Source organism: Vipera ursinii, assembly GCF_947247035.1.
Source record: "Vipera ursinii genome assembly, chromosome: 1".
NCBI lineage: Eukaryota > Metazoa > Chordata > Lepidosauria > Squamata > Viperidae > Vipera > Vipera ursinii.
Genome location: NC_139512.1, coordinates 85,443,569 through 85,469,634, shown reverse-complemented (window position 1 = coordinate 85,469,634; position 26,066 = coordinate 85,443,569). Strand labels below are relative to the sequence as shown.

The window sequence follows — 26,066 nt, the reverse complement described above, 5'->3', positions numbered from 1 at the left end:
TAACACTTAATAATGTTGCAACCTCCCACAGCATTTTAATGTAAAAAGAGATATGGCTTATTAACAGGCAAGCAGAATGTCTAATCTGTTTTCTAGGGATTTGTGCTGATGTCAGCATGGGAGAAGATTTACGCATTACTTTACTTTACGTTTGTTACCCTTATCAATAATGATATTTGGCAAAGGTTTAGGCCTGAGCTTAATGCATTTTACCATGAGAGGTGAGTCAAAGCACTTCATTTGGAAGATGATGTAAGCTAAAGTCAGTCTCTCTCTCTCTCTCTCTCTCTCTCTCTCTCTCTCTCTCTCTCTCCCTCTCTCCCTCTCTCTCTCCACACCAACTGAAAGACAAGATTACCATTCATCTTTGACAAAAAGATATTTCAAAAAATTGAATCAAAAGTGCAATGTTCTGCAAACCATAATGACAGCTGTCACAGGCCGCATTTACGCGGCCGCACTGACAGCTGTCAAATCTGACACATGCGTTACACCCGCGGCCGTTTGACAGCTGTCAAACGGCGCGCATGCGCACACAGCCGCAAGCTGTCAAAATCGCGGCTTCCCCCACAACGGCAGCCGCAAGCTGTCAAAACTAACGCATGCGCACTCTCGTCTCAACTGTCAAACTCGCGGCAACCCCGGCGGCCGCCGCGAGCTGTCAAAATTGGCGCATGCGCAGTCGCGGCGACGAGCTGTCAAACGCCGGCCGCCCGCCAAAACCAGCTGACAGGATTCCCTGCCTAAACACCTACTAAGCGCTGTCGCTGGGGGTGAATTCTGCCCTACAGCTGTCTGATTGGCCCCCTATTCTTGGAGGGAAATTGCGCCCAGGTGATTTGCTGCCCCTAATTGACGGCCGCCTATATAAGCATGTTGTTCTCTGTTCCCGGCGTTCGGGCTGACTAATAAACCTGTTTCAAGGAAGACGCGTCTCCCTTGTCCTTCCTGCTGATATTTCACTTGGCGACGAGGATGGGATCCCGGTACTAGCTGAAGTCACGGGCCAGGAGTGTTGCTGTCCGGTCAACCGCTGAAGTCACTCGCTAAGTCACCGACCGGACAAGTCAACCTACCAGGCGCCCGAGTACCGCGGACCCAGAATGGCAGCCCTAGGACACATAAGGGAGTTCGACGTCCGGCACCCCGAAGGATGGGAGTCGCATTTGGGCCAGGTCGAGGGGTACCTCCTCGTGAATAAGATCACGGAGGACCGCCACAAGGCCGCCGCGCTCCTATGCCTGAGCGGGCCAGCGGTGTACGACATCGCCGTTGGCCTCTGCAGCCCGGACCCGGTCACCACCATTCCGTTTGCTGAGCTCACGGACCGCCTCAGCAAACACTTCGTGCCAAGGCGGTCCGAACTGTACTGGCGGCTCTCGTTTGCCCGTCGGAAGCAGCAGCCGGGGGAGACCACCACCGCGTTCATCGCGACCGTCAGGCACGCCGCCCGCAAATGCCATTTCCCCGACCTGGAGGACCGGATCCGCGATCAAGTCATCGCCGGTCTCCAGAACCCGCGCCTGCAGAGGAAACTTGTGGCAAAGCCCACAATGGACCTCGCAGAGCTCACGCTAGAAATAATGGCATACGAAGATAGCCACCGCGAAGAGGCCGAGTCTTTTGGCGAAAACCCGGGCAACTCTGTCCATCAGGCCAGAGAACTCGACCAGGGGCCGCCGGAGCCCGAATCCGGGGTCGACGCAATTCTCTCCCGCTTCAACCGGATGACCGCCGGCCGGGAAAGAAGCCGCAACCAAGACCGACAATCGGGCCCCAACTCGAAGAAGCCGCAGACCAACGCCAGGGCAAAGTGTGCCAGTTGCGGCGGAAGCCATGCCCGAGCCACCTGCAGGTTTAGGAACGCGAAGTGCCACGGCTGTGGCAAGACCGGCCACATCCGATCAGCATGTCGCAGCCTAAACCGGGAGACCCTCCACGACCTTGACGAGGTCCCCGCAGGTAGGACAGTCCCACCCCGCCCTCAACCAAGAGTTATAGGGTCCATATGTTCCTTAACAAAAACCCCCGCTAACAACATCCCCAGAGCCAAAGTTAGGACGTGGGTCAAAATACAAGGAATCCCCTGCGAAATGGAGGTCGACTCTGGATCCTCCGTGTCAATCCTGTCAGGAGACACCCTCCAAAAGATAGCCACCAAAACAAATCACCGCATCCCTATCCAGCCCTCCAGGGTCTTGCTGGCAGATTTTCAAGGGGCGCAAATAGATTTAAAGGGACAAGCCGTCCTAAAAGTAGACTTTAAAAAATTCTCTGGCCATTTAACAGCCCAAATAACCAAGCAACCAAGAACTAGTCTGATAGGGTTAGATTGGTTTGAGGCATTAGGCATTCGCCTCGAAGGAACTAACCGCATCCAAACCGACTCTTTAGATAATATCTGCAAAAAATTTGCGGATGTTTTCGACGGCTCACTGGGCAAATATAATGGCCCCCCCATCGACCTCAAGTTTAAACCAGAGGTCGGACCAATTAGAATAAAAGCCAGGAAAGTTCCTTTCGCCCTAAAACCGAAAATAGACAAGGAATTAGACCGGTTGCTCAAGCTAGGAGTCCTAGAACCAACAGACAGCGGAACTTGGGAAACCCCCATAGTGACACCTGTCAAACCCAATGGTGACGTCAGAATCTGCGCAGACTATAAGGCAACCCTCAACCGCGCACTCAACCCGCATGCGTACCCAGTCCCGTCAGTAAGAGACGTTCTAACAGAAATAGGGTCCGGCTCCATTTTCGCCAAACTAGATTTGGCACATGCCTTCCTGCAACTCCCAGTAACCAGGGAAACTGCAGAAGCCCAAACCATAGTGACGCACAGAGGGGCGTTCAAAGTAAACCGCCTCCAATTTGGCATCTCAGTGGCACCTGGAATATTCCAGGAAGTCATGGAGCGCACCCTCAAAGGCATCCCCGGAGTCTGCCCGTATTTCGATGACGTCCTCATCGCGGGCGATTCCACCCAGTCCCTAGCAACCAGGCTGCACGAAGTCCTCTCGAGATTCCGCGCAGCTGGCTTAAAATTAAAACGAGAGAAGTGCTCAATCGGAGTACCCTCCGCAGAATTCCTGGGGTACAAGATAGACAGCAAAGGCATTCACCCCACCAACGCAAAAATCCAGGCAATACAAGCCGCACCCCCCCCCCAAAAATAAAACGGAGCTCCAGGCATTCCTAGGGCTCCTAAATTTCTACCATTCATTTCTACCTGCAAAAGCCACTATAGCAGAACCCCTGCATAGGCTTCTGGACAAGGGGGCCCCCTGGAAGTGGACTCCACTTCACAATGACAGTTTCAAACAACTGAAACAAATACTTTCCAGCGATACAACCATATCGCACTACAACGAGACCAAACCTCTATGCATCGCCTGCGATGCTTCACCTTATGGCATCGGGGCAGTTCTCAGCCATTCCCTTAACGATGGCACGCAAGCCCCAATCGCTTACTATTCAAGGACTCTTTCAAAGGCCGAGCGCAATTACGCGCAAATAGATAAGGAAGCCCTGGCTATCGTAGCTGGAATTAAAAAATTCCACGATTACCTCTACGGCAGACCATTCACAATCTATACAGATCACAAACCCCTCCTAGGCATTTTCACATGGGACCGCCAGACCCCGCAAATTCTATCCCCGCGAATGCTTCGCTGGACGACCTTCCTCTCAGCTTACTCCTATCAGTTAAATTACAAGCCTGGAAAGGAAATGTCCCACGCAGACGGCCTTAGCAGGCTCCCACTGCCCCACATAGACCCCGACCCAGCCCCAGCCGGCCAGGTCCTGGCCATCCAAGAACTAACAGAATGCCCAGTAACAGCCAAGGACATTGCAACCGCCACAGCCAGAGACCCCACCCTCAGCAGGGTACTCTCATGGGTCACATCGGGTTGGCAATCAACCTGCCCCTCTCCCTCCATTCAACCCTATTTCACAAAGAGACAAGAGCTTTCAACTCACTTAGGCTGCATTCTTTGGGGCTGCAGAGTAATAATCCCCTCTTGCCACAGAGCAAGAGTTCTCCAAACACTTCATGAGGGCCACCCTGGCATTTCAAAAATGAAGGCCCTGGCACGCAGCTACATTTGGTGGCCTTCCTTAGACAGGGACATCGAGCAGCATGTAGCCGGCTGCTATCTCTGCCAGCAAACCAGACCCTCCCCTCCGCACGCACCAGTCCACAAATGGGAAACCACTTCCAACCCTTGGTCCCGTATCCACCTCGATTACGCAGGACCATTCCAGGGACAAACATTTTTAATTATTGTAGATAGTTACTCTAAATGGCTGGAGGTTCTCCCGGTTTCAAGCACCACCTCAGAGGCCACTATTCAAGCCTTAAGGGGAGTTTTTGCAACCCACGGTTTACCAGATGTCATAATCACTGACAACGGACCTCAATTTACCTCCCGTGATTTCCAGATCTTCACGAGGAGGAACTGTATTAGACACGCAACATCGGCTCCGTTCCACCCGTCCAGTAATGGCCTCGCAGAGGTCATGGTAAAAACCACCAAAGACTCTCTGCGCAGAATGATCGTCGGAAACTGGCACCGTCGACTCGCCCGCTTCCTCCTCGCCCACCACTCCACCCCTGTATCCACCACCGGTAAATCCCCAGCAGAACTGAGATGGGGTCGCCGACTGGTCACTCGACTTGACAGACTGCACCCAGACAGGCCAGCGGCCGAAAAACCCAACAAATTGCCACACAAAACATTCTCTAAGGGACAAAATGTATGGGCCCGAAATTATGGGGGAAGGGATAAATGGACCCAGGGGGTGGTTCTCGATCAAACCGGCCCCTTGTCATACACCATCAATGCTGGCTCGGGACTCACACTACGGAGACATGCCGACCAACTCCGGCCCAGGTCACCCCCAAACCCCCCCACACCAGAAACAGCGGCAGAAGATCCTGCACCCCCCAGCACCATTCACCCAGAGAACGTTTCCGCTCCAGCCGACCTTCCTCCCGAGGAAGCCCCCGCAACAACGGAGAAACCGTCGCCTCGCAGATCCACGCGACCGAAAAGACCGCCAGCGTATTTACTGGACTTCGAATGGGCCGGGAACGCGCCAACAAGTTCTAACACTGTTAAAAGTTAAAATTAATTTACCTTGTTCAGTTCAAGGGGGGGGGAAAGGGGTGCAATGTTCTGCAAACCATAATGACAGCTGTCACAGGCCGCATTTACGCGGCCGCACTGACAGCTGTCAAATCTGACACATGCGCTACACCCGCGGCCGTTTGACAGCTGTCAAACGGCGCGCATGCGCACACAGCCGCAAGCTGTCAAAATCGCGGCTTCCCCCACAACGGCAGCCGCAAGCTGTCAAAACTAACGCATGCGCACTCTCGTCTCAACTGTCAAACTCGCGGCAACCCCGGCGGCCGCCGCGAGCTGTCAAAATTGGCGCATGCGCAGTCGCGGCGACGAGCTGTCAAACGCCGGCCGCCCGCCAAAACCAGCTGACAGGATTCCCTGCCTAAACACCTACTAAGCGCTGTCGCTGGGGGTGAATTCTGCCCTACAGCTGTCTGATTGGCCCCCTATTCTTGGAGGGAAATTGCGCCCAGGTGATTTGCTGCCCCTAATTGACGGCCGCCTATATAAGCATGTTGTTCTCTGTTCCCGGCGTTCGGGCTGACTAATAAACCTGTTTCAAGGAAGACGCGTCTCCCTTGTCCTTCCTGCTGATATTTCAAAAAGATGTTAGGGATAGTACAATTGCAGAAAAAATATTATATGCATGTTGAGTTATGAGAATACAAAGCAACTTGGAACTCTATGTATTAACCATTAGAAAAAATAAAGTACAAGTGAAAGCATATATCATAAATTTGTGATGATTTAAATCTGTCCACTTTTCAATTTTTTTATTTTTTTAATTTATTTTTTTTATTTATTTGGAAAATACATTTTTTCAGTAATAAATTATAGAGCATTTGACACATATGCATGGTACCATTATTTCCTGTATCTCTCTGCTGCTATCTAGTGTTTATCCAGATTTGTGCAACCTAGGTTTGTCAGATTTATTACTGTAGATATCCTTCTACGAATAGGATATTGATGAAAACAAGCAATTGCTAGATTGCCAGGGAAAAAGCAATGTGCTAGATATTCATAAGAATCAAGATAAAAATTATCACCTGATTTGAAGGCCTGATTCCAACTAATAACTGCTTTAATGACAGACTGTGCTTAATAGGAGATGGCAATACTTTTGAAGTTGTATTTTAAAAGCAATCCCATTTAGCATTCATTATTTCTTACAAAATACGAGGAGTGTCATGGCAAGAAAAATCTCCTTTTTTTAAAGGGAACAGTTTAAATAAAAGAATATGTTGCAGATACTTAGAAAAATGATTTTAAGCCACCCTACCCCCATTTCTCTATTATTGATACCTGCTAATTCAGGAGCAAGCTGGTGTCCAGAAGACCATTGAGTTCTTGATTCTTGATATGATCAAAAAAAGATGTTCCCCCTCCATCTGTCTCAGGAAGCATCATTCCCTATTCATCTTCAGTAGATTTGATTTCAACTCTTTACATTCACTTCAGCTGTGCTTCAGTTCAGGAGTTAAGATGCTAGATGAAACTAGCAGAAGTTTTGGAAGATGGAATCACCTTCTGTATTTTTGAATAGCATCCTTTGCCACTTTTTACCTTGACCAGGTTTTTAATAAGTTAACATGTTTGGTATCTTTCTCTCTTTACGATTAGGTTTTAGCACCTTTGAAGAGGACTATCATCTGAATAATAGAGAAAAGAAAGTACCTAAATATTCTCTGCCATAACCTCACATCTTTGAAATAGTTATTTGTTTCCTTAACTTTGTTTGTTAGTTTCCCTAGCTCTTCATTATTTGTTCATTCCTTCTGTTACTTAATTCCAACAAGGATATATAAGAAGAGGCATCCTTCCATGAAATCCAGGATTCATGAAATCCAGGATTCAGTGTCTCACAGTGGCCAAACAAAGGCGCTTGGAAAGCTGACCAGCCTGGACCAGAGGATAGGAATTCTGCTTTAATGTCTCTTCCCAACAACCAATGTGTTTGGCAAGCTGTCTATGATTCAGGAGGTGGTAAAGAGTGATTGACATTCATAGCCTAATCCCCTTCAACATCTTTAATCTTTTAAAGTCATCCAGTTGGGACACAATTATTAGAAATTCAAACCCTGTGAATGAGGAACTTTCCATTATCAATGCCTTCTGTTATGTCTTCCATTTCCTCCTTCATTTCAAACTAAAAAGTTATAATTGTTGTAGCTATTTTTAATAGAGAAATTGTTCCAAGCACCTAATAATGTTGATTTCATCTTTATTATTTTTTACTGCTGTATAATATGTATAACTTTTTAAAGATGTGGTGACCAGAATTTACGCTATATTCCAAATACGGTCAGACCATAGATTTATATAAGGGTATCATATCAACAGTTATATTTCCAGTTCCTGGTAATACCAAACATGCAAATTGCATTTAAAAAAATAAAATAAAATAAATAGCTACCATATGTACTATATTGGTATTTTCATAAACCTGTCTACCATGACTGCAACAATTTGCATTAATGTATATACTGCCATATACTTACAGCAAAATCAGAGTAGGTACAATTCAACTTGGAGCCCTCTCTTTTTTTAATCTGAAAGGTATAAGGTAAAACTCAGGAAAGGGGGTTGTCTCATTTTTCCAATTGCAGATATTGAAATTCATACTAGTTTTTCAATGGACATCTTCAATTGAGCCTTGATCTTTTAACTCTGCCTTTAACTCTGTTACGTACAACCATCTTGGCAGTACATTGAATATTGTGCATCCTCTTCACTGTTTTCTTCACTGGCTTAGTTTCTTGGCATAACTTAATGATTTATTTTATGGTATTAAAATGCATTTATCCTCTTCCTGTATCTTAAGTCCCACAAAGAGACAAATGGAATTTTTTAAAAATAGACATATTTAAAATAACAAATATAACAGAAAATATTGGCAGCCACCAATAAATGCAAAATGTTAACGAGGTACATCTTGAGCTGCTGCGGGCAGGAGATTCCAAATGTAAGATGTCATCATTGAAATGGCTAAGCTAAATGTTACCAACCAGTATATTTCTGAAGATAATAACCCTTTCATCTGTCACGAGTTTTCAGTTTGTTCACAAGATTCAGTAAAAGCAAAAAGCAAAACAAAAAACCAACAACCCTGAATTTTCTGGTATAGTCTTTCCCAAGCTCGTGTCTCCAGATATGTTGGATTACACTTTGCAGAATTCTCTGATAACATGACTGGATTGCCTGCAGGATATTACTTTGGAGAGATCTGCCCATATCAGACTAATTTTAGTTGAAAACATATTCAGGCTTTTTTCTCCTAAATAACAGGTTTATTAATTAATTGATTGATTCTTTGCTTTAGACATGCATGCTTTTCACTCTTACTTCTTAACTTCATGTAAAAGTACAGCTATTTCCGTGTTTTCTATTCTTTTCCTTACAACTACTTTGGAAGACCTCATATTTTATTTTTAACAGAAATGGAGATAAAACAGTGACATATGCTCAAGAAGGATATGCATGTTTGTATAAACAGGGGACTGGAAGTTTGCAGTCTATCCGGAACATGAATAAGATTTCGAGAAGTTTCATTATTTTAGTGCATCTGCTTCCCTGCTTGGCTGGAATGAACTTTTCTAAAGAAAACTAAAAAGCCAGACATTAAAATGATAGAATACAGTACTATATACAATTTATATGTGTTGATTGTGTGCGCCTGCCATGTAGAGTTAAAGAAAGAAAACATTGTAAAGTAGGCTGCCCTGGCCAAAGGTGCCAGCTAATGTGTTAAGTCAATTTTTAGCCCATGTATTCCATCACTTCTCTTACCCTGATTTTCAGGACTTCTGCTGAAAAATCAATTTATGTAAGGATCAATATTCTGAGAATTCAGAATTTGCTTTTAAAACCAAGTGTAGCTCGATATGCATTAATATTCTGAATAGTGATTCTAGATATGTGAAAATGGTTGTGAATAATGTAGACATGAATATTTGTGAATCTTTTTAGGCAATATAGTAAGCAGAGAAGTATATATTACTAGGTGTACCTAGTATTAGTTGTAGTATGCCTGATTCACAAGAGCTGCACTTGTTTAAAAAGTGCTCAGTTAAATATGGCAATTAGATCAGGCAGTTTTATGGTGATAAGTCGTGGTGGCTTAGAGGTTAGAATGCAGTATTGCAGGGTAATTCTGCCGACTGCCGGAAGTTTGATCCTGATCGGTTCAAGGTGGACTCAGCCTTCTATCCTTCCAAGGTAAGTAAAAGGAGGACCCAGATTTTAGGGGGCAATATGCTGATTCTGTAAACAGAGAGGGCCGTAAAGCACTATGAAGCAGTATATAAGTCTAAGTGCTATTGCTATTGTGCAAATGAATAATGTTTGGGATCAATCATTTCACTGATTTTTATAACAATTATGCATAGTTTTGTTTCATAATGTTGTAAGATGGGCATACTTATTTTAAATATTAATAGACAATGATAATGTAATTCTTGCATTTGAACAGTCAGCTGGTTTTTTTCTGTTCTGCTTTTATGCTGATATACTTTAACCCAAGTTTTAGCTCAAAGCCAAATACTTAGATCTAGCTTAGAACATAATATCAAACTAAGAATTAAGACTATATGAATGAGTCTTAAGAATCCTTTAGGTTGCATTTTACTGTTCACCGCCTTGGTTTCTATCAAACATAATTTATCCATTTATTGATTTGCATTTGCCTTGTGTTGTGTCAGTAGCTTAATTGCAAAAGGTTTCTTTGAAGCGGGAAGTTTGGGTGCATTTATTAGTTAATGTTTTAATGGCGGGAAATTCCGGGCTGCGGATTGGATACAGTTCAAACGGCCCGAGTATATAAGCCGGAATTATTCTGACAGTTGACAGTTGACATATGTGTATTAATAAACCTACTTACTGTTAAAACCTCACTGAGTCATTCGTCTGTCTGAACTTAACACCTTGTGAATCAGGATTGGAAGGCACTGTTCAATAATTTATAATTCAGATTTTAAGGAACTCAGAATTTGTTCATGTAAAATTGTGAACTGTGGTTTGTTTTAGAACTAAAGTGGAGAGAGAAAATAATGAACTACTTGTACAAGAGGAAATGAGTTAAAAAAGGGAAATTACAAATTTAAGAGTGTGTTTACATATCACCAAAATATGATTTTGGTGGGAGATTTAAATTTATTCTCACAGTTTCCTGATCTGTTTATTATAAGAACTGAAATAATAGCTATTTTTTGTCTTTTCTCTTCTTTACTATACCATAACAATGACTTAACCTAGTATCTGAATAGCGTAGCTATAGATGTTAAAAATAAATTTACTTATGTGTTTCTTGAAGTAGTCCTCAATATTGTGAGGAAAGTTTGTTATGTCAGTAGATAGTTGCAAACATGTAAATAGCAGGTTGCAAAGAAGGTTCTTTGAAGCGGGAGATTCTGGTGCAACTATTGGTTAACGTGTAAAGAAGCGGGAAAATAGTGACTGATGATTGGATACAGTTTAAACAGTTCTAGTATAAAAGCCTGAAACATTTGACAGTTGTCAGTTGACTTATGTGCATTGAATAAACTCTTTTTCGTTGTGAACCACTCTGAGTCATTGTCCACCTGAACCAAACAACTGGCGACGAGGGTGGGATAGATGGAGGACCAGAGAAGGTTCGGCAGAACAGCTGCGCATAGGCAGCAAATTTGAAAAGAAGTCACAGTCAACCACAAGCGGCCGCGGCGGAATCAACAATCCTCCGAATGGCGCAAATCGGGTCCTTGAAAGAATTCGACCCAAACTTCCCAGAGGACTGGGAAGAATATGTTGGACAGGTCGAAGGGTTCCTGCTTGTTAACGGGATAACAGATGACCGAAAAAAGGCGGCAGCTTTACTGACCATATGCGGCACACCGGTGTATCGGATCGCTGTAGGACTTTGTCAACCACAGCCGGTCTCAAGCGTTCCATATGCCGATCTGTTAGCCAAATTAAAAGTGCATTTCACGCCCAGGAGATCAGAACTCTTTTGGCGTCGCATTTTCGAAAAAAGGAATCAGAGACCAGGCGAATCGATCCAAAGATTCGTCGCTGCAGTCAGAGAAGCCGCAGTACGATGCAAATATGACAACTTGGAAATAAGAATCAGGGACCGAGTGGTACTAGGCTTGCGAAATGAGCAACTACAAAATAGAATTATCGCCAAGCCCACCGGCGATTTGCAAGAAGTACTGGACGAACTCTTGACTTATGAATCCACCGGGTATCGCGACCCCCCCCCCCGCAATAGCATGGCTGCGTCTGCCGAAATTAATCAAGAAGGCCTTGTGGACTGCGGGAGGTGGACCAGCAATGGGAAGCTGACATCGCCGAAGTCACCAGACGGTTTGGAAAAATGGCGGCAAAACCATCCCGAAGCGACGGCCCTGAACCGAACCGCCGATTCCAAACCACAACACCGCAACGACAAGCAACCGCAATCCAACGACAACTGAGAGACACTGCAACGAGACCGCGCGACAACGACAACCGATGTGGCAGCTGCGGGGGCAATCATCCCCGTGCAACTTGCAGATTCCGTACCGCCAGATGCAGATTGTGTGGGAAGACCGGCCACATTCAAGCCATATGCAGGGGTCGTGCACGCGACAATCGCTTACATGAAGTCGACGTTTGGCCCGAAGGTAAGGTAACCCCTTACTATAGTGGCAAAGAGACCCCTAGACCTAGGGTTAATTTCCCGAACCGCGGGGAGGTGGCGTGAGTCAATCATACTAGGAAGGAAAAAATTAACAATTTTCCGGGTGAAAAACTAAAAATTATAGTCCAATTGCAAGGGATTCCTTGCAAAATGGAAATTGATTCTGGGGCCTCAGTGTCCATAATATCTAGTGAAACCCTTAAAAAAATTGAACAAAAAAGTGGCAGAAAGATTCCACTTAGTTCAACCAAAATCCAATTGACCGACTTCCAAAAAACCCCAATAAAAATTAAAGGGAAAATTACCCTTAGTGTTAAATATAAGGGGTTTAAGGGAGCATTAGATTTAATAGTTACTGAAGGCCATAGGACTAGTTTAATAGGCCTTAACTGGTTCCCTGCCCTGGGAATTTGGATAGGGGGAATAAACACAGTTATTAAAAATAAGACCCTCGAATCAGTCTGCAATGAATTCGCAGACGTATTCGATGGGTCTTTAGGTAAATACAAAGGGCCCCCAATTAAATTTAATTTAGATCCATCGGTTAAACCCATCAGGCTTAAGGCCCGAAGGGTGCCTTTCGCCCTTAAGCAAAAAATCGAGGCCGAGCTCGATAAGCTTGTAGGCCAAGGCGTCCTAGAACCAGTCGAGGGTGGTTTGTGGGAAACGCCGATCGTCACACCCCTTAAACCTAATGGGGATGTGAGGATCTGCACTGACTACAAAGCCACCCTGAACCTTGGAATGAAAAAACACGCTTACCCGGTCCCGACGGTGAAGCAGGTCCTCGCCACGATACAGGACGGCGCCATATTTGCCAAGTTAGACTTGGCGCAGGCGTATTTGCAATTAACTGTTTCTGAAGAGGCTGCTGAAGCTCAGACTATAGTTACCCACAAGGGGGCGTTCCGAGTCCACAGACTGCAATTTGGTATTGCAGCAGCTCCAGGCATCTTCCAAGAGGTGATGGAGAGGACCTTAAAGGGCATACCTGGTGTATGCCCTTATTTTGATGATGTTCTTATAGCTGGAAGAAATGAAGAAATATTAGCTGAGCGTCTGGAACAGGTATTGGAAAGGTTTAGGAGGGCTGGACTAAAATTAAAAAAGGAGAAATGCTGTATTGGGGTTAAATCTACTGAATTTTTAGGATTTAGGATAGACAAGAATGGAATTCATCCTACCCCTGATAAAATCAAGGCAATTAAATTGGCACCAGAACCAAAAAACAAGGCTGAATTACAAGCCTTCCTTGGATTAGTTAATTTTTACCACACATTCATGCCACACAAAGCTGCTATAGCAGAACCTCTACATAGACTTTTAGATAAAAAAACCCCGTGGCAGTGGCTTGACAAACATAGAGTTAGTTTCCAAACATTAAAAAATATTCTTTCTAGCCAATCAACAGTAACCCATTTTATTGAGAATAAACCATTTATTTAGCATGCGATGCTTCACCTTATGGTGTGGGGGCTGTTATCAGCCACTTGGACAGTCATGGTATTCAAAGGCAAATTGCATATTATTCCAGGACGCTTACTAAAGCAGAGCGGAATTATGCACAGATCGATAGGGAAGCATTAGCAATTGTGGCAGGAGTAAAAAAGTTCCATGATTACCTTTATGGTAGGAACTTTACCATACTCACTGACCATAAACCATTATTGGGACTGTTTACCACTGATAAACAGACACCCCAAATAATGTCGCCCAGGATGCTGAGGTGGTAAATTTTCCTCTCAGCATATTCATTTTCCCTTCAACACAGACCTGGCAAGGAAATGGGACATGCAGATGCCCTTAGCAGACTGCCATTAAACAACACTGAGGAAGACCCTGCTCCTGTGGGACAAATCATGTCTTTACAAGACATTCCTGAATGCCCCTTAACTGCTAAAGAGATAGCTGAGGCCACCAATAAAGACAATATCCTAAAAAGAATCATGGCCTGGGTCCTTAGTGGGTGGCCAAGTACTAACCCGGATGCCAAGTACGTTCCATATTTTAGAAGGAAGGATGAACTATCATCCCATTTGGGATGTATTCTCTGGGGCAACCGTGTTGTCATTCCTGAAATCCACAGATCTACAATTTTATTAGAGTTACATGAGGGCCACCCTGGAATAGTACGTATGAAGGCATTGGCTAGAAGTCACTTATGGTGGCCTGGACTTGACAAGGACATAGAAGAATGTGTTTCTGGATGTTATTTGTGTCAGCGTTCTAGACCTGAGCTGCAACACACACATACTCATAAGTGGGAATTGGCCAGGAATCCTTGGTCTAGGATTCATATTGATTTTGCGGGACCCTTCCAAGGGTTAACCTTTCTAGTAGTGGTGGACAGTTTCTCTAGATGGCTAGAGGTAATTCCTGTCAGTTCAATGACTTCGGGTAAAACAATACAAGTCTTAAGGGGCCTCTTTGCCACTCATGGGTTACCTGATGTAATTGTGTCAGATAATGGGCCCCAATTCACCTCTGTTGAATTCCAGGATTTCCTCAGGGCCAAGTCGATTAGGCACGCAACATCAGCACCCTTCCACCCGTCCACCAACGGCTTGGCTGAACGAAACGTGAGAACCACCAAAGATGCATTAAAGAGAATCATCCGTGGCGATTGGCACCAAAGACTGGCAGAATTCTTGCTGACCCAACATACGACCCCTTGCACGGCTACCGGAAAAAGCCCGGCGGAGATGAGGTGGGGAAAAAGGCTAACCACCAAACTGGACAGGTTACATCCTGACAGACTACCATCAAGTGCTGAACCGGACATTCCCATCAGATCATTCAAAATTGGAGATCTAGTCTGGGCCAGGAATTATGCACAGGGGGACAAATGGGTCCCAGGGGTGGTCACTGATATAATGGGGCCTTTGTCTTACACTATTGAGGGGGAAGGGAATAGGGTAAGCAAAAGACATATAGATCAGCTAAGGAAGAGAACTATTGGCAGCATGCCAGTTGAGGGGGATCAAAGTATACACGGGGGAACATTGCATCACGGTTTAATTATAACAACCTGCCAGGTAGTGGGGAAGCAGAAATTCAAACCAGTGCGTCCACAGCTAACCAACAACACAGTCAAATTGACTGGGAGCTGCCCCCTTTAAGCAGGCCCGCATTAGCTGAACTTCAACATCAATCACAACAACAGTCACAACTCGTTAGCAGAGAAGCATCTGAGCCAACAATTCTAGAGTCCAGATCCACCAGTGTAAGCCAGCCAAGCAGACAATCTGACAGCAATGACTTAGGTATTCAAAGCAGTAGATATCCTTCAAGGGTCCACAGGCCACCCAAATACTATGTCAATAAGAGACTGTGTCAATAAATAACAACAACTGGGGGGTAAGGGGTGTTATGTCAGTAGATAGTTGCAAACATGTAAATAGCAGGTTGCAAAGAAGGTTCTTTGAAGCGGGAGATTCTGGTGCAACTATTGGTTAACGTGTAAAGAAGCGGGAAAATAGTGACTGATGATTGGATACAGTTTAAACAGTTCTAGTATAAAAGCCTGAAACATTTGACAGTTGTCAGTTGACTTATGTGCATTGAATAAACTCTTTTTCGTTGTGAACCACTCTGAGTCATTGTCTACCTGAACCAAACAAAGTTAATTTGTGAAAAGAGAAAAAGGAAAAGATTTGCCATTTTCAAATATTTTGCAAATTTTAGTGAAGCCTATTTTTTCAGTTTATTTTCTGCCTCAATGGCATGGATAGCAAAATCCTGTTTATTATTATTATTATCATCCTGTTGATTCACTTGAATTCTTTTGAAGTGGAATAGATATGAATATGCCAAGTTCTCTGCTTATTCTAACAATTCCATTCAGATCTTATTTTTCCTGTCTTTAAAAAATATGGATTCTTAAAAACTTTATGCTTGGTTACCAAATTGTAGGAGCTTTGTAAAAGAATTTTCACAATTGAGGTCAGTCCCATGAGGAATTTGAAAAACATTTCTCCTCCAGTAAACTTTTCATTTGGCACAGTTTTGTTTTTAATTATAGTACAAAACAACTTCATTTCATAGTCTTCCCATGTTCAGATATTTTCTGTTTACCAGATACGTTATATGTTTAGCTTTTTTTTTCTTCTGTTCAATCGTGTCTAGTTCTTGGAGACTGTCTGAACAAGTCCCTGCAGGTTTTTTTGCAAGGTTTTTCAGGAGTAATTTGCCTCATTCCTAAGAGAAAGTGTTTGGACCAAGGTTACCCAATTGGCTTTGTACCTAAGGTGGGACTAGAATTCACCGAATCCTGGTTCCTGGTCTGGTAGCTTAACCACTACACCAAACTGGCTACATCAAATCCTTACGCACAGTTTAGATGAGGATTGTTATTCCCATAAGATGCAAAACTATTAGGACTTTGAGTACATTTCTCTGTCAGTAATTTTAGAGCAAACAAATTGAACTTACAGGGGAGTGTTTATTCACTATGGTAGTTCCAAGGGTTCTTTTTCAAGAGACAACTGGACTTTCTTGATTTTCTTTGAAGATTTTTCACTTCTCATCCAAGAAGCTTCTTCAGCTCTGACTGTATAGTGGGGAATGGAAGGAATCCACCATCCAGTCAGAACTGAAGAAGCTTCTTGAGTGAGAAGCGAAATATCTTCAAAGAAAAACAAGGAAGTCCAGTTGCCTCTTGAAAACGCACCTTTAGGACAACCATCACCTGGATGACTGAGAATCTCCAAAGATATTCACTCTCCATAGATATTCATTCATTTCAAAATCAATCAAATTTTGATTACACAGTTGTGGGTACAATCAAAAGAGCACCTCCATCATTCCTTGCTAGACTATATAGCTAGCTGCTGTTAGAAACAAAATGCTGTGATTTGTCCCTCCTGATTTCCTGGAGATCTGGTGGGTTTCATCTCATATAATTCCCAGCCAATATGAGAGTTGAAGCCAAAACAGCTGACAGGCTATTTAGTTGGCGAAGGTTGATCTAATTAACAAATAGTGTTTCTTATAGATCAGGGGTCTTCAAACCTGGCCCTTTTATGACTTGTGGACTTCAACTCCCAGAATTCCTCAGCCAGGAATTCTGGGAGTTGAAGTCCACAAGTTATAAAAGGACCAAGTTTGAAGAGCCCTGTTGTAGATGGTTCAGTGCCATGGAGGAGGTAAAATACTAGTTTATCCTTTGCAGGATTGGTATTTATATTGGAAAACTTGAGAATTTTTCCTTTACCACCAATATTTTATGGCTGCCTTCACTGTTACATGGGTGCAACTGTTTGATCAGTAGTTTTACTTACCTACTTTAAGAATAACTACTTTAGGCATATCAATCAAACATTTTAATTTTAGATGAAACAATCCTATTTTTGTATATATTGATTTGCAAGGCCTTATTGACTTTAGCTTTTGTGCAAAAGGAAGAAAAATGTAAGGAGACTGGTTTTAGTTTAAGAGCTTACTCTTTTGTAATCTGGATAAACAAAAGACTGTAATCTGCAGGGGCTCGAATTTAGGTACTGGAAAGCCATGTTATTTCCTTCAGCAAATAAATCACTGTTCTGTACAATGCACTAGATTTATACAAATATAAAAGGATGTGTATATTAAGAATAAGCAGACCTATCAACAGAGGGAAATCACTGACAGGCTTTAAATATGTCCTATGTACAAGTGATGTCTTTTTGCAGACAAGTCTGTCATACTTGTTCCTTAATAACTTTTGACAAGAGGCAGGCCTTATTACAGTTTTACTGGTAGTTTATCTTTAGGAGATTGTTTAATTTTTTTTGGCTACTTTATTATTTTTTAAACAAAGAAAAACTTGCATTTGTGGATAAAGTTGCATTTAAATGAGGCAAGTTGCTGGTTACATTAGGAAAGCAAGCAAAGGACAAAGAGGACATCTGGATATGTGTGTGTGTGTATGTATACACACACACATAGACACACACACTTTAACAAATGTTCCTGAAAGTCCATAGTTTTGTGTTTACTGCCATTGAAATGAAGCAATCTACTCTGCACTCCATAACTGTTCATCCTAATTATATATCCTGGATTGTTTATTGTTCTCTTGTATGTGTTTGTATTTACTTGTTGGAAGGTAGAAAAATACACATTTACTTTAATGTTTTAATAGAACATTTTTTCATCCATCCTTTAAATTCAGAATTCTCTTCAGATTTTAAAACAGACCTACATTCCCATACTCAGTTTAAGGCAGTCTTCCAGATGTTTGAAATTATAATTTTTACACTACCCGCCAATACAGTTGATGGCTATTCTGGCATGGATTTCTGGAGAGATGCAAGTTGGGAAAGACTATTCAGTGAAAATGGAACATTTTAAGGACCACAAACTTATATAAGAAGTTAATTAGAGCAACTAAGGACCACAAACTTATATAAGAAGTTAATAAGAGCAACTAACATGAGCTCTATATAATGTGAACTAGAAAAAGCAAATTGGAAAAGGTAGGTGATGGACAGAATAGAAAGACACATGTTCCCTCAAGAAAGAAAAGTTTAGAGCCTAATATTTTAGGCCAGTGGATACAATTGGAATTTTGAGAGCATTGTGTGGGTCATTGTTGCCAGGAACATCAAGAGACAGATGTGTATCGTAGATGATTTGGTGCAAGGAGCACCAAGTTCAGACCATGCTACTGATGCTTTTATGTCTCCCCAGTTTCAGAGGCATTTGTTAAGACTGAAAAGTGTGCATTTGTTGGATTGCAACTCTTAAGAATAATTATTGAAGTGAGCAACTATATAAATTGATTGAATAAACTTTTATAATCCTTTAATCATGTTGTTGTTGTTGTTGTTGTTGTTTGGACAGATATGTTCAAATCTGATGGATATCAGTTTGGCAAACTTCAATTCAGACATTACCATATTGGTGAAGAACTGAAGCAAAATCTTTTGGAAGTCTAAAGAAATTACATGCATAGGTGTAACTTAATAGGAAACAGAAATTATTCTACATCATCTGTGTTTTATTCCCTGATGTTTAAATTCAAGGTGCATCATAGTCTAAGCATCAAAGTTTTTCCAGCATATGCTTGAAGAAAACTTACAATCTCTTACCTGCTTCAGGATAAAGCCTGGAGTTGAAGGGTCCAGTTATTTATTTATAGAATTTAGAGGCCACCTTACTGAAAAGCAACTTTCTTTAAAAGCAAAGAATCATAAAAATTATGGAACACATCATAGGTGTCCAGAAGGGAAAGCTATACATAACAATGAAAACAATCTACAGGAGCTCAACAACCACTTTACCTCAAAGTCTGGAAGACCAGCAAGGTTTTCAAAGATTTTTTGGAACATCATTATGGTGGGTGTACTATAAATCTCTGGAGAGATACTACTCCACTTCCAACTTAATGTAATTTCTCTTGTTTCTTCATAGGATATTTAAAAATGTTTGCAAATATTTATAAATAATGCATTACTTGGTACATTTGTATATTAAACGTAATACAGTTTATATTCAATGGACAATATGATTGGTTTTCTATCAGCTTTCTGCAGTCAAGCTGATTGAGGAGAGCTGTTCTAATCTCTGTTCCTATGTCTTAACGATGAGGACATTTATAAAATGGTAGCCACGCCAGAGTTCATATATCTTTGTTATTTTTCTTTTCATAAGGCCTTCACATGCTTGCTTATGACTTCCTACTTTTTATTATGTAAAAAAAATTAAGATGCTCAATCATGAATTATAATTCAGAAGTTGTTATTATTTCTGAGTGACCTCTGAGCAGGATACTATGCCAACTCATCATTTATATTAGTGGGGAGTCTCTTTTCTCTGTCTTAGGACTCACAGTAGTAATTTCTTGCCGCTGTTTTCCCTACCTAGTGAGCTACACTTATTGAAGTTGCCAAACTAAAGCTAAGGATGGGGAACCTCTAGCCTGTAGGCTTAATCAAGCTCACCAGGTTAGTCATCTTTCTTTCTGGGTCTCAACAAACTTCTTTCTTCTTCTCATCATCAACCATACACTTTGTCCTACTGAAACACTTGTGAGAACCAATTCCTAACAGGAAAATTGAATGACAACTGAATCACTTAATACAGAGCAAGAATGATGTCTCTTCATTTTGTCACATACAGATGATGAATAACAAAAGGATTTTTGTCGAGTATATAAATACCGCTTCTTTTAAGGCCTACTTTCTGAGTAATGTGGCTCAGGCTATTTAAATAAGCATAAGAAAGATCACTTCAATATTACTTGAAACCAAGATTGCCAAACAGAGGCTGTCGTACTTTGGTCATGTCATGTAAGCTGACTCACTCAAAAAGTCGATCATGCTGGGAATGATCAGCAGAAAAAGGAGAAGGGTCCACCTTAGTACCCATTGGCTAGACACTATAAAGGATTTATTTATTTATTTATTTATTTATTTATTTATTTATTTATTTATTTATTTATTTATTTATGACACTGAGATGACCATGGCAGATTTGAAGGTGGCAGTGGGAGACAAAGAGGCACAGAGAGTGCTGATCCATAGATTGGCCAAGGATTGGACATGACTGAATGGCTGACAATGATGAGGAAAGATCAACTATTAGCATCTTTAGTTACTTTTGATGGAGCAAACACATAAGTCCAAACTATACCAATTATTTTACAATATTTATGATATTTATGGAACATAAAGCAAGTGAGAAAAGGGGAAATGATGGATTTAGTGTTCGCGGATTGAGCAAATTCTTGCCTCTAACAAAATTTCCTGTGTGGTTCCAGAAATTCACTTAATCTTATTGTGCTTCAGTTTACAATAATTGAATGAAAGGTTTATAGTTTACTTCCTTGCATCTACTCTTTGTATAATTTTACCTATTAAGAATACTAAAGAATGTTAAGAATCTGTATACAGTGTGTGTGTGTGTGCGCGCGCGCACATTTATAGATAGATAGACAGCAACTACTGGTTGTGATCTCTTTGCCACTGTTGTACTCTAAAAGTAACACTTCAAATGTGTTACTTGATTGAGAAAAATGATTGTGGTAGATATTTTAGAAAGATGTTTTATACATAAGATAATAATTTGCTGGTAAGATTTCTTAAGTCTTCAGTGGTAGATAGGGAAGCAACAATGAAAACACTTCTTACTTTTTTTTGTCTAATGTCTGAACTTTCAGTATAGATGACCTTATTAAAAGATTATTTTTGTTAAATGAAGTGATTAATATTCTAAACGTACCAGTTGGAAGTGATAGCTCTTCAGGTATGTAGAATTCTTGAAACTGTCCTAAACTTTGTTGTCTGCTTGCATACATTTCATTACCTGATTAGGTAGCATCTAATGATGCTATCTAGTTGAGGTAAGGAAACATCTGCAAGCAAATAACAAAGCTAAGAGAACACCAAGGACTCTTTAGTTCAATCCTGAGCTACAGGATTGATATTACAGATATTATAATCTCTTCAAACATAGGTAGGATAGCAGTCAAGCAATTCAATTATATGTTCTTATTCCCAAGTGAACATTTAAGTTTGATAACACCAAACATTTCAATTTGAATTGATGCCATGGGTGCTTGAACCAAAAGATCAGAGCACGAACATCAAAAGCAATGGGTGACCTGTCATGTATACGTAGGGCAGATGGCTATGGCCAATGGAATCTGTCAACAGCATGCTATTGATATATGAAACATAATTTGATATAGAGAGCATGAACAGAGTACAGTTTGTCATGCTGTTAACACATAGGAGTCACCGTGTGAGAGTTGGGCAGCCCTATAAATCTGTTTAATAAATAATAAATAAATATATGCCTGGGCCATCATCCATCATGTTGTTTGCATGTTCATTGGAATGAGGGAGAACTGTAGACCTCTCAGTTTAACCCAACAATAACCCACCAATGTTACACCACATAAAGTTTGGAGGCAAGAATGTGCAAAGGTAGCTGTCTGTTTACATCTTTACATGTTTCCAACGGGAGTCACAGGTCAACTTTTACATTTGTTTTATGGAACCAATCCCCAAAGCATTTGTAACTGAATTTTTTCTGTTGGCGATAAGAACGAGGGAGGGAGGGAGGGGGAGAGAGAGAGAGAGAGAGAGAGAGAGAGAGAGAGAACTGTCACTGTCAGAAATACCTATCTCTTTCAAGCCAAAGTATAATGGATCTAGAAGAAGAAATAGTTTGGTTTCTCTGCCAGAGGCTGAACTTGCTTGGTTCACAGTTTAGTTCCAGAGTTATCTAAGCAAATTACCAGTAGGGAAAATCTATATATTTTATTATCAGTTTATTTAAATAAAGTATTGCTCCAGTGCAAAATAATTATGGATACAAATGTTGAATAGCTTCCTGCACCTACAAAACAGCAAATTATTCAGTTAATTTGTTTTATATATTCATATTACTAAAAGTATGAACTCAAGGAAATAAGCTGATTACTTCTGCAGACCTGGGAATATTTAGAATAAAGTTTCTTCTTTTTTAAGAATTAAACAAACATTCCTTCTTATAAAATTGTCTAAATCTCCAGTATTTAATTCAAAAGGCTAGTGCATAAGAAGGAGCATTTCTTGAGCTATGTTGGCCCCAAGCCACTCAGTTCTTTAAAAACTAGCACTACAATCTTAAATTGGGCCTAGGGGGGAAAAAGTGACAAGGAAGCCAAAGCAGCTGGCAGAGCACTGACTTAATATCATAATATGGATTAGAGCAGCTCCAGTTAATAATATTACAACTCTATTTTAGACTATCTGAAGTTTCCAAAACTTCCAAAATAGCCCCACATATAACACATGGCAGAAATCCAGCCAAGAGGTTACTAGAGCACATAGAACTGATGTCAGGCTATCCCTGCCTAGAAGGTTTTGCAACTAGCCTTGGTACCCAACTTTTAGAGGGTTGGTCCTACCTGCTTTTCAAAGTGGGCTTAGATACAACATGCAGAGAGTTACCTTTTTCAACTGGGAGAGGGGGAAAAACATATCCTTGAACTGATCGTCTATGATTTTATTAATTGTTGAGCCATTATTATCAAGCTTAGCAAGATCTCTTGAGATAGTTGGGAACAGCTCAACTTCAAAAAGTGACTGTGTTTTATGTACGGTAATAGTTTGCTCAAGCAATATTTCCCCCCAGTTTTTTAAAACTATAATAAGTGCTGATTCAACAGTACACATCAGCTCCAGTCAGTCTTAATTTAAGAAAAGTTTCAATTAGTGTTCTAGTCATATTTTTTTTTACTTGTTCAGTTTGTTATGATTTTTTTAATGTTGCATCAATTCAACAGGTGTTATAATGAAGGTTGCCCTCTTCTGCAGAGCATTCTATCGTGTGCCTACAAGAAGGTCCCAAATATAGTTCCTCAGAGCATTTCATATAGCAGAGTTGGAGATATGTTGGCAATAGTTGCATGATAGTTAACTTTGTCTGGCAGTCACCCAAACATTGTGCTTCATGGGGAAAAATAATTTGAGAAGCAAGTTATGCATCTCTAATCTTCTCTGCATCTTTTAAAATTCCATCTTCATCAGACCATCTCATTCTTTATGTAAGATTCAGGATTATAGATTACTTGAGGTGCGAAGAGCCTTGAATCACCCTGTTATCCTCACATAGTGACTAAAGGAGTGATGACAATCTCAAAAAAAAGGCCACTATAGAGTTATTGTTTTAGTGTACCATGCTGACAATAGAGAAAAATGCACTGTATTATAATGCATCCCTATTAGACTTTGGTAAGTAAATCAGCACCTATCTAATGTACTGGTGATAACAAAAGTTGGGATTTAAATTATACTTATCCTGGAATTTACTAGAAGTTCATTTTTACTTTACAGGTTACAGCTTTATATTAGCGGAATCATATTTTTATGATTTCCAGTTCATTATGCGATAGGCTTGTTCTGCCTTACATCTTACATTGTTAACACTTGTATCAGTAGGGGCTCAGATATACACACTGATAGACTGTCATTGTTTAAAATTTCATAATTCTTATAAAATGGACAGAAGCGACTCAATTCATGTTCTGACTATAACATTATTTATACGGTACGGCTGTGTAGGTGAGTTAGCATGCAGCATATTCCGTGTGGGTCTCTGTTTTGTTCTGTTTATGTGCTACTATTATTTGTTTGTGTGTTGAGGACAATGAATTTGTAATGGGCTGTTTGTGAAACAATTAATTAGACATTCAACTCATTCAGCTGCTACTGCAGTCTAAAGAGTCTGGCAGCATCTATATTGTGACACAGAATCTTTTCTACAGTGCTGATTAGCTGAGCCAACGCCAAGAAGGAACCTGGGCAAAGCACACAAGTGTTCAGAGTAGAGCCGGGGAGCATAAAGGAGAGGAGACAGGGGAGGAGGTCCTTTCAAAGAGCAGAAAACAAAAGACAGGAGGAGAGGCAGACCTGGGCATGTTCCAGCTGGAAAGGAGATGCCACGGAAAGCTCTAGGCTAAGCTGTTTCCCTTTTCTTTAGACCCTGACGGTGGTTCGTTTCATGGGGTGGAGTTTCTCCCAGAAAATTTCAGAGATGCTTCTAGTGAAACAACAATGAGGATGAATGAGAAATACTCCACATTGCCTGCCGAGGAGAAGGGAATCCACATCATCAACATCCGAGCTATTGAAGACATCGGCTATGTTCGGACAGAAAGTACGGTAAGTAGAAGAGCCACTTTCTCACCTGGTCTGTGGATTAAGTGGGCATCCAGGTACTACAGGTTAGCTTCCCTAGTGCTGGCATTGCACAGCTCATAGTACTCTCCTTCCTTCGAAATGCAGGGCTATTTCAAGTGTTAGTCACTAAAAACATGGCATAGCTTTTGGGTCTTATAAAAAATTAAGAATGAAAAGTTTCTCTTTGGAACAGCATCATTCTGAAGAATCATGTGGGGAAAAAGATAGACACTCTGTGTGTGTGTCTGTGTCTGTGTACAATTGTTCTGTATACACGCACACATGTATAAACACACAAATATGTAGGTAAGTATTTTGCATCTAATTGCATTACAGAAATAATACGGAGTTTCTGATTTTTTCCACTTGTATCTTTAAGTGCCCATGTCGTATAACTTTTCAAAGTAAGATTAATCTTACTGATTTTTATATTTATATCAATACAATCCTCAAAGGTATGCGACTGTTTATCAGAATTAAAGTGTTAGTGGTATTTAACCTACACACGTGCAAGTCTAATTTTGAATTTTTAAATTAAGCTGTGTTGCTTTAAAGATTGAAAATATCAAAGGCTATGACTTTTATTGGCACATATAGTTTGTGATAGTAATAGTGGCAGAGTTTAACCTGTTCACCTCTGCTTATTTTGCAACTTAAGATCAGAAACAAAGTGACAATCTTAACATAATTTTCAAAGCTCACTGTTTCAACTATTTAAAAGAAAAATCAAATCTATGATTTTAAAATATCAAATAGGACAGCAAAAGCTGTTAAGAAATAGCAATTAAAGTATTGCAGCATGCCAGAGGAACCAAGTGCCAAACCTATGGATAGCTACTTAAATTTGAGGGATGATTTTGAATTGCACAGAATTGTTGTTCTGGAAAAAAGCTGGAGGAAGGTGTCCAGTATAGTTCTGAAAAAAAAATGAAGACATAAATCTAACAAACAAATACAAATAAAAGAATGAAGTTAATAGGCTTAGAAATCCATATATGTAGAGAAGACAAAGTTATAACAGTACAAATGGCATGGTTAAAAAAACCTTACTAATAAATAGGACAAGGTCTTGTGATTGGGTGAACTAATAAAGTTAAGAATAAAAAAGAAAGTAGGTTAAGAAAATTGGAACCCAATGTTTTGTTTCTTGATAGATAATAATAATAATAATAATAATAATAATAATAATAATAATAATAATAATAATAAGTAGTAGTAGTAGTAGTAGTAGTAGTAGTAGTAGTAGTTGGAAGGGACCTTGGTGGTCATCTAGTCCAATCCCCTGCTCAGGCGGAAACCCTATACCATTTCATACAAATGGCTGTCCAGTCTCTTCTTCAAAGCTTCCAGTTTTGGAGCATTCACCACTTCTGGAGGCAGGTTGTTCCACTGGTTAATTGTTCTAACTGTCAGGAAGTTTCTCCTTAGTTCTAAGTTGCTTCTCTCCTTGACAAATTTCCATCCGTTGCTTCTTGTCCTGCCTTCAGGTGCTTTGGAGAATAGCTTGGCTCCCTCTTCTTTGTGGCTGCTCCTGAGATATTGGAACACTGCTATCATGTCACTCCTCACCCTTCTCTTCCTTAAACTACACATACCCAATTCCAGCAACCGTTCCCTATATGTTTTAGCCTC

The 26,066-nt window shown here is 41.1% G+C and overlaps 1 protein-coding gene across 5 annotated transcripts in view; it reads left to right on the top strand.

Moving 5' to 3' along the window:
- The window catches only part of ANO1 (anoctamin 1), a 177,473-nt gene that overhangs the window by 66,756 nt on the left and 84,651 nt on the right, over nt 1-26,066 (top strand). For all 5 annotated transcript variants that reach the window (XM_083355211.1, XM_083355209.1, XM_083355212.1 and 2 more), the window contains exon 2: nt 24,235-24,416. In XM_083355211.1, coding sequence (XP_083211337.1) covers nt 24,309-24,416 — 108 coding nt within the window. In that variant the 5' untranslated portion in view covers nt 24,235-24,308. The remainder of the gene's footprint in view (nt 1-24,234; nt 24,417-26,066) is intronic.